Source organism: Micromesistius poutassou (assembly GCF_964030765.1).
Source record: "Micromesistius poutassou genome assembly, chromosome: 3".
Taxonomy (NCBI): domain Eukaryota; kingdom Metazoa; phylum Chordata; class Actinopteri; order Gadiformes; family Gadidae; genus Micromesistius; species Micromesistius poutassou.
This window is the reverse complement of record NC_140273.1, coordinates 18,451,439-18,461,438: the sequence shown is the minus strand read 5'-3', so window position 1 is coordinate 18,461,438 and position 10,000 is coordinate 18,451,439. Positions and strand designations below refer to the sequence as shown.

At 45.3% G+C, this 10,000-nt stretch overlaps 1 protein-coding gene across 1 annotated transcript in view; it reads left to right on the top strand.

Annotated features, from left to right (window-relative positions):
• septin9b (septin 9b) overlaps nucleotides 1-10,000 on the top strand; it is a 48,152-nt gene that overhangs the window by 24,628 nt on the left and 13,524 nt on the right. Inside the window, 2 exon segments of the mRNA XM_084466002.1 lie at nucleotides 9,845-9,909; nucleotides 9,912-9,992. Of these exon segments, the coding sequence (XP_084322128.1) occupies nucleotides 9,845-9,909; nucleotides 9,912-9,992 (146 nt within the window).

Genomic DNA, 10,000 nt, shown 5'->3' with positions numbered 1-10,000 from the left:
GAAGTGGGGGTGGCTGCGGGGCCGCTGGCTGCCTCCAGGGCCGTGCTTCGGCGCTCCTGCTGTCCTGCCGCTGCAAGGCGCCATGGGTAATTAATGGTAGCGAGTTTGGGCCCTGGAATTTGATGGAATTTCTTGGGGAGGCAATCCTTCAAAGCACCTCACAAAGAATGCACTGTCGGTTGTTATTAGAACCCATTTGCATTGGTCTTGCATCTCGGATGTCCTCGTATGGATGGAAATGGAAACTCAAACTGTCGGCAAAAGGATGGCAATGGCATGTCTCACGGTCACTGGTGTTCATGCACATCTGTAACTCGAAATGCAGACTCTACCGTAACGGTTAATGCATAATGCAAAACTCGCAACTTGCATTATGCACATTATGCACTTCTCAACAAACAAGTTTCTTCTTGTTTTCAAATGTACATACTACAGACTGCCCCGCTATAGTATAGAGAAGCCTTTCCCAAATGTACATACTACAGACTGCCCCGCTATAGTATAGAGAAGCCTTTCCCAGATGTGGGTTCCCAATTGGCAGAACTCTTTTCGCTCGTCTGCTGTGTGCCGAGCCGTTTAAAAATTATACCAAATATATAAAAGAAATATCCATGCAAATCATTACATTGACAAAGAAAAGGCAATGGTCTCGGTGACACTTGTTGTTTCAATGCAACCTTTATCATCTGATCAGGCCATTAAGCATTTACGGCGGACAGGCTCATATTCTGACCCGGTTGTATAGGTGTGTGGATAGAAATCTGGGCACAGCGTTGGCAGGCTACTGGCTACATCATTAAAACCACGGCCCATGCCTACACCGAGCACCGCCCCGATTCTCCTCCGACTCCTGGGCAGGTTTACACACTGGGACTCTGCTTCTGCATACTGATTGGCAGAAGTAGCTGTGTACCTGTGTCTATGGATAGCTGTACCTATCACTTGGGTAGAGTTAATATACCAAACCAACATTGTACTTCATATCGACCCCGCTTTATTAAGAGGAATCAAGTTTGAGTTAACGACTATGGGCATCAGTGAATGATGGACACCCTACTCCATGTCATTATCCCTTCCTGTATGGAGGGCTGTGTCTCAGAGCCACACTACAGAGGAATAGCACTGTGAATACTATGACTCAACATCTATATACTCCTCCAGTTTTTCCGGGGATCAGAACCTGGGATTTGGAGGCCTTGCCCTTCTGGCCCGGGGCCCGAGCAGTGCAGGAAACGTCCACAGCCCACGGGGCCATTGTGAATGCAACCATTGTAGTCTCATCAGGATGGATGGACCACAGGCCCCAGCTGATCCACAGGACGGTCACAGCGCTCTAGGCCTGAAGAAGCAACCTCTCTTAGAGGGTGACGGTGGGAGGAGAGAGAACCTACCAGGCTCACACTTTAAATTTTAATGAACAGAAGCCCAAGATCTTGGTTGGAGCTTTGACGGTGGCTGGCTTGCTGCCAACTCAATAAAAAAAAAGAGAACCAAACCATCTTAACAAAGAGGAAGTACTTCAAATGTGTTGCTCCTTCTTAAGAGATCACAGTTCCTGGATTTCTACAGGTTCCAGCCTGTGTTACAAATACTACGACTACTACTTCTACGAATAATAATATTAATACCAAATTAGCTCAGGTGTATAATGTATTGTAGCTTATTAACAAGGCCTTGACTTTATACCAACCACTTTTAGACACCAACATCTGAAAACTATTCCCCCTATCCTTAAGCTACCAATTGAGGTCTGACAGAGATACTAATTTCACTTCAAGTTTACAGTTCTTTTGTGGTAAGGAAGACTGTTGGTAGTTCCCTTTTGTAGTTATCCATTTCCAAACACCGGAAGATGGTAAAAGCTAAAAATGGGTGAACTAATAAAGAGACAGTAGAACTTAGAGATTCAGTGTTATGTGTGCTGCTAATGGCTGTGTTCCACATCTGCGCAGAAATTGTTTTTAATCTTGTGGGTTTTCAGATTTTTATTTCTGCATATTAACATGCTCAACGTGGTGTTGAAACATTTAAGCCGGCAAACTGTCATTACATTACTTCTTACTTAGTGGTTGTGTGATTTACAATTCTATGGTTTATACATTGTCTTCTTGCAGTTCGTTATGCGCTGCAGCTGTGGTCTGACCTTCTAGTTTTCCCCTCGTGTTGTTTCCCAGAATGCCTTGGGGGCCTTGAGTTATAGTGTTTTCATTGGTTGGCCAGCAGTATGACTGGCTGCCATGGAACTCACCACCAAGACCAACCATGGCTCCATACTCGTTAGCTGCTCTGGTCTGGTCTCCTCCTCTCCCTCCCCTCCCTCCCCTCTCTTTGTTCCAGTGCAGTATTGACATTCCCTCAGCCCCAAACTGAGTCGGCATCATAGCCTCCCAAACTTTTCTTGATTGTCTCTCATTCTTGTGATTTGCTTTCTCTCCAAGCCTGTCCAATATACGTACCTAGGCAACTTGTGTGTACCTACCTCCCCAGACCTCACCCGCAGATTCCTTCTCTCTGGCTCTGGCTCTGGCCCTCTCTCTCCCTGTCCCTCTCTCTCTGAGTTGTGTATTGGAACAGGTCGTTATCAGGGCTTCCAGCAGTTTCCATGTGGACGGCTGTGTTTCAGCCCGGGCCAGAGCACCATCTGCTTTCCAAGCTGTTAGGCCGCGGGTCGCATTCTCAGGGGGACCAGATGAGTGACGGGACTGAAAGATTGAGAATGCTAGTAGCATTCTTTATGCTTCCTTTTGATGTTCCACTGTGTGTGTATGTGTGTGAAATGGAAACATTGAGTGAAAGATGCATTCACACATACGTGTATATATATGTATACACAAACACACAAACAGCGCCGGGGAGCCAATATCATTGCAAAAGCAGACTATATGTAAGGGGCTGTCAGTCGTATCATGACTCAGACGATGCTGCGGTGATTCAATGTTGCCTGTTCTCACAGATTTAACTACATAGGATAGTGGCTGGATTGGCAGCCTGCGTTCTCCAATAGCTTTTTAGATAGAGAAACCAGCCTTTCTGGCCTCCGTAATGTAATCCATTTTCAAAACAAAACTAAACAGTTGTGCACGCAAACATTGGCAAACTTGCTGGAAGAGGAGGCCCAAACAGTGTTAGCAACAACCTGTTTTGTTGGAATGTTGTTGCTGCCTTTCTTTTAGAGGATCTTTCAGTATCTGAAATGTGACAAAGAGAGCCTCAACAGAGAAAGCCTTGGATCTTGTCTAACAGAGCAGCTTGTTATGCACCACATCACTCATCAAACACCCAATTCACCAAGCTCGGGCCCATCAGGGCTAAATTACAGGTTGTGTGTGCAATGTATAATTGCTGCTTCTCTCTCCCTCTCTTGCTCTATCTCTGTGTGTCTCACCATCCCCTGACACCACCCCCCTCTGGGATGTTCGGCATCCTGGTATTGTAGCAGAACTGGACTTTGAGCTATTAAACAGAGACACGGCAGATTCTTCTTCTGCTGTATTTCTTGGCTCTGGCTGGATTGGTAGCTTCAAACAAGCATGTAAGAGGAAATCCAGGGCAGGAAGATGATTGATTTAGCAGAACTGTGTTGACTTGGGAACCCCTCTGTGTCTTGGAGTTTGATGATGGCAAAACACAGTTGGTTTTGGTAGCAGCAGTTCATACTCTGAACACCCAGGTTGAATTAATAATATTGGAAGTATTGCAGATTAGGCTGCATTATTTAGTATCTCTTTATCCAAACCAAGAAATGCTTTTAGTGTGACGTATGAGGGGATTGGTTTGATACCCCATTTTTTTGTAATTTTACAGATATACTATTGTATATAATTAAATGGTACTTGAGTTGTACGCTGATAAACAGTCTGTTAGTGATTTAGGCTGCATCAAATTAGGAGGAAAATAAACCCCCTTGTCTTCTAGCCTTCTAGCCCTGATCTGTTACAAACAGGAAACAGGAAACCAGACCAAACTCTTGAAACCACAAGCAAAAGCGCTGCTTGTTTTTTATATATCTGAAACACAAATATATAATTTCCCCCCCAAAAAATGTAAAACACACTTTTTAATGTTTCTAATATAGAAATGGTCACAAACAACAACCAACTCTTATTCTGGTGGTACTGGACATCAAGGCACAACGTACCTTGACTCTGTTCCAGGACCTACGTATGTTGTACAATGTCCATCCATAATGCATGGACGCACCATGTTCTCCTTCCAGCTACCAACATGCCCATATTAGGACTTTGTGTCTAAATACCCAACATGACGCTTCCAGTCAACTGTAAGTACCCCTTCTTTGAACACACCTGCCATCCTGGGGAGGGGGGGGGGGGGTCAACCTAGCGGGATCTGTCCAGTCACGCGCAGAGATGCAGTGCGTTTGATCCACTCTTAGTCTGATCATGGAGGAATTGAGCTAACCCATGAGCCGTTGTCCATTTTCACATTCCTCTTCTTTGGACAAGAAAGACACAGAAACAAGCACAAATCAGTGATGTGTTCCTTGAGTTTGAGTTGTGTTTGCACTGGATCTCCATTCTGTTTGGAAACGAGTGAGTTGGAACGAGGGCTTGAATATTTGGGCGTCGTGCTCCGCTTGGTTACGGCACCTGTTGGCCAACTTTCCCCTGCTGGTCCCTCGACATGTTTTTCATTTGAAGGGACAATGCAGGCCTTCCATTGGCTCGCCAGCCGAGCGACGCCTCGTTGGCTGCCCTCTCCAGAACACAGACGGTGGAATTCGGTATTCCTTCATTTCGTATTCTTTTCACAAAACCTTTTCTCACCAAGTGACTTCCTTGCCCCTCTGCGCGGGGAGAAAGATGGCCGCAGCCTGTGTTTCATCCTACCTCTTGAACCGTAATAATTTGCCCAGAAAAACAAGGGAAGGGAATGAAAGAGCTATGAATATTATGCAGAGTCATCCACTACCCATTCCTCCCAATGAGGTTCCTCATCCGGAAAGGTGGCTGTGCGGCAAAGGTTATTAAAGTGTTTGTGCGGGGACATAGAAAATGCTTGACTGCATTTGTGACTCATAAATAGTGACACTTGTGTGATTGGAAATGCGGATGCGAATGTTGTCCCGTGACTTCCCCGTGTGGGGAAGTGGTTGTAGTTGGAGTTTGAGGTAAAGGGGGGTGTGTGTGTGTGTGTGTGTGTGTGTGTGTGTGTGTGTGTTTTATTCAACAACACCATATGGCCTGGCTTTGGTTCACGCTACAGGAAGCTGTTTGGTCTCCGGGCGCCAGCGTCTTCAAGTACAAGGGCTCAATGTTCAGTAAAACCAAGGGATACTTCTTGCCCTACCTCACAGAGCCATCATCTGCAATCGCTCCATTTGTAGGACCATCTGGAGGGCCACTCCTACTTCATCTACATTGTTGAGATGGCCCACCCTACCCTATGCAGGGGCATGCAGAACGGAGGGGCAGTGGCGGGGGTCAGGGATGGGTGACATATCAGGATGTGTCTAAAAGACCCCCATCCTCTCTGATTGGCCACCTGACCCAACCAAACCAACAGCCCCCTCGTTCTGCTGGGTTACTGAGGGTATCAGTGAGCCAGTTGGCCTTGGATGAGAGTTAAAAGGACATCATGCTAAAATGACATTATGTGTGTGCTTCTTCCATTTAAATGGGATTATTACAGTGAAGCATGTTGTGCTGACCCTTGGCTGGGCTTCTCCCAGAAGAGCTTAGCGTTCCAGTGGTGGATCTGCCCTACTGTATGTTTAACATCAAGAATTGAATGAGGAATAATGAACATAAATGGATAATGGGCTTCCTCTCTGGTCAAGGGAGTAGCTGCAAAAACAAAACTTGATCGTCTCAACTGTTGGGCACGGGAAGACGTAGACGTTTTCCCTTGTTCTCATACGCTCTTAGGAGAGTTTAGCTTATCTATCTTCTTTAACATCCAGTTGTTGTTAGCCAAGCCGCATGTGCCTACAGGATTGTACTTAATCAATAAATAAGCAGAGAGTGATGTGGGAAATGGAAAGCCCGAGTTCAAGAGGGCTAAGAACAGGACAAGACGTTCTTTATTGAGCCGGTTGTCTGGCTCTGTTGGACTGGTGAACCCTTCCATTTGGAGACTTAAGGCGCTGAGGTATTCCAACTAATCTCTAACTGGAAATTAACTTGCTGAGGTGTGTAGAAGAGAACATATTGTATTGCTTGCAGTATTATGACAGTGCAGGTGCAGACCAGTCTTTGCTAATGTATCAAATCACAAGCAACATGAGGCTGCAGCACTCAGGCTCTGACTCATGGTCGGTTCTCAACATCGACCGCGTGCTATAGATAGAAGCTGTGTGTGTGTGTGTGTGTGTGCGTGTGTCCATGTGTGTGTAGTGGCTTTTTACAGGTATCCGGGAACTAGTGGCTACGGATCCTTGTTAGACTCTGAAGTTAATGGCTTCCAAGGGGAAGTGCTATAAACTGTAGTACTGTTTTTAGCAGCTCTTTTCTCAGCACCAAGTCTCAAAGAGCCAGAGAGGTGTGGCTTTAACTTGTGTCAGGTCTGTATTTTCTGTTATAGTAAAAATGGGTGAAATTGCTACTCTGGGAAACTGATCTTTTAAGCTGCCACCAAAACTCTCTCTCTCTCCTGTCTTCCTTTTGTTATTCTCCAACTTTGTCTACCTGACTTGTCTGTTCCACATGTTACGTCGTACGTGCATGAATGTACAAGAGGCCTTGATCAAAGAGGTCTGCATAGTCAGAGTGAAAACCCCTGAATAATAGTCAATGATGTTTTGTTTTATGTACATAACAAATTCAGGCTTCCCTCAGCAAAATACATGATACCGGCTTGTTGGCAGTTTGTATTCTTTTTGTTTTGGAAAGAAAATCATGAAACATAATGAACCCCAAAAGGGAGCCTAGAGGGTTGCCCATTCTAGGATAATGCAATAGAAGCTAAAGTAGTAACACAAGTAGTAACACAAAGGATCTGTTTGTATGTCAGAGGCATTGTGGTGATGCCTAACGTCCTCTAGTCTAGGTCATGTGCTAGGGTTGTGGTTTCTGTGTTTCCACACCTTTTTTATGCTAAAGGTGCCGTGCACTTAAATAATGATCCTGAAACTGGATTTTTGTACTCATTTAACTCAATTTCCACTGCATTATTGGGTTTCTTGCATGTTTTTTAATCTCATGTGAAACACACCAGACTCTCCTCATGACGAGACGTTGTTTCACAGAGAATAGTTGAAAAGAAACCGTTTTTTTGCATGAGAAGCAAGAGGAATGACATCACTGCTATGCTGTTTAGTGAACAGTCAATATTCTTCTGTTACGCTAAATAACAGCTTGGTAGGGTTCCATAAAAACAAACACCAGGCAGCTGCATTTAGAGACAGTGACTCTATTCCATTCATGATAAATGATAGCAGTGCACAATATACTGTCAAAACAGTAGAGTGCAAAAAAAATCAGTCTCCACCCACACACCAGTTGCTGTCTGTTAAACCCAAAGTAACACATCTAGGACTAGGCTTGGTGTCACTTCCTCAAGGCAAACCACTCTTACCCTGCGTTGAGGAGAAATCCCCTTCCTCACTCGGTCATCCCATTCCAACAGAGGTAAGATGGCAGGAGTTGTAAACGGCAACAGCTTGTAAGAATAGAGATTTATTTTGTGAACCCGGGTTACTCTTTTCACGTATCAAAAAGCTGAGTATCCCTGTCTTGATGGCATTGTTTTGTACGCTGAACGCTGGGCAATGTGATGGCATATCTGTCGGATGGGCTTGACCAAACAGACGCGTGTGGAATGCAGTGGGAAGGGATGGTGAGTTGCTGAGGGGTGGTGGCAAACAGGAGGTCAGAAAGCAGATATGGCTTTTTTTTTTGTAATAGTTGCAGTTTGTGGTAAAGAAAAATGTTGCGATGAATTTGAGTAGCTGTTAGGTGTGTGTGTCTGTGTGAGTGTTAGTAGGATTCTCCAGTTAAAGTGTTGATGATAGACTATCTTATTTCTGGAGTGGTTCTCATTGAAGGACAGTTCTAGGTCTGCTGTATTTGCTTTCAGGAAATGGACCAGCTAGCTTAGTATCTGTGATAATCGTCCTACATATCCTCACACATCCTGTCCTATACCCCCCCATTAAAGTCTTGTTGCCAAACATGCATGGTTCGTATACATCCGATGCACATTTAAGAGAGAGAGAGAGAGAGAGAGAGAGAGAGAGAGAGAGAGAGAGAGAGAGAGAGAGAGAGAGAGAGAGAGAGAGAGAGAGAGAGAGAGAGAGAGAGAGAGAGAGAGAGAGAGAGAGAGAGAGAGAGAGAGAGAGAGAGAGAGAGAGAGAGAGAGAGAGAGAGAAACCAGGGTCGTTGCTGTAAGGACTGAGCCTTAAGGCACTCTACCCGGCGAGGGACCGGGGCCCCGGCACATCCTCTTTAGGGCCGTTTACCACATTTCTATTCAAGCCCACATGCTCCGGCTGCAGGGGAAATGTAGTTGGAGTTAGTGAGTGAATTATTATACAGTGACTCATGACAAGATGGCCTGGCACACAGCGTTTCCCCTCTTGCCCCCCGTCCTCCTGTCAAGTAAGCTCGTAAAGTTAATATAAAGGGCCATGTGTTAGCCAAGGCCCTCCCGTCCATTCCCTTATGATGGTTTCAAAATGTACACTAGACTCTACAGCCAAGGGGGTGAAAACATGTACACACGTGTCCAACGGATTGTTTGCAAAACTTTTGTTTTTTGTATAATATACTGAAAAGTATACTCAAAGTCAAAGCAATAAGTACATTTACAAATGAAATACCTTAAGTTCTGGATGCCTTCCTCACATGTCTTCTTTAGCTCAGCTGTGGCACCATTAAAGGACAATTCCGGTATTTTGAACATAGTGCACCATTTCTGGTTTGTCTACGATGAAATAGAGTGGTGATTTGGCTAATTTAGAGTCGCCCCCTGCCTACTTCAGAATGGCTGGTTACGTGCATGCACAAACCTGTCCTTGAAACAACCCTAAACGTTAATTTTCAGAAATGTGCCCACTCACCGAGTGGTTAGTGGTGTTCGTTGATGTTCCAAATCAAGTATTGTAGCAAAATACAGTTTCTGTCGTGTTTTATTGCACATTTATCGCATTTTGTAAATCCCATTGATTTCTGTTGGAAGACTCTTGCTCGTTGACTGGAAACGGAAAGGGGGCTGTTTATGTTTGGTTGAAGTCTTTTCGCTCAGTTCTAGCCCCGTTGAGATGGAGAACCGAGTGAAAAGACTACAACCAAAACATAAACAACCCCCCTTTCCGTTTCCGAGCCAAATACCCCAGACAGGACCATAGTCAAAATGTTGGTGTCAAACACTCTATTTCATCCTAGACAACCAGAAAGGGGGCTCAATGTTCAAAATACTGGAATTGTCCTTTAAGCACACACGCACCATGGGGGCCATCTTTGAATCAGGCTTTTGGCGGTGTTATGACGTGTGGCCATTTGGAGCGGTGATGGCTCCCTCCTCTGGGCTTCTCCTGAATGGAGCCACTCGATTGGCCGCACCTGCAGCCTGTTGGTGAAGCCTCTGTTAGATAAGAGTTTAAAGGGAGGGGAAAACTGCATGTGGCCGAAGGACCGCAGGCACGCCGCGGTATCAAGTAATACTCGAATAACATTAGTGGTGTGTTTTTCTTTCAAAGCTTTTTGTGGTTACCTTGGTTTCTGTGTGTTTGTTCGTATTCTTCTCATGCTTGTGTTGTTGCATGTTTTTTGTTTTATTTTGGAAAAACTTGATTTCAAGAGGCCAGTTCCAGTACTGCAAGCTGCTTGTTCCATTGTGGTCAATAAATCAAACAAAGACTTAACCCCACCATCTCTTCTCCCCTCAGGGTCAGAGGTCAATCCGAGCCACAGCAACATGACTGACTCCGCCAAACTTCACCAGCCCCACCCTCCCCCCCCAAGGGGGAGAGGAGCCACGCCGGCGACTTCAGCTACGTGGGCATCGACGCCATCTTGGAGCAGATGAGGAGGAAGGCCATGAA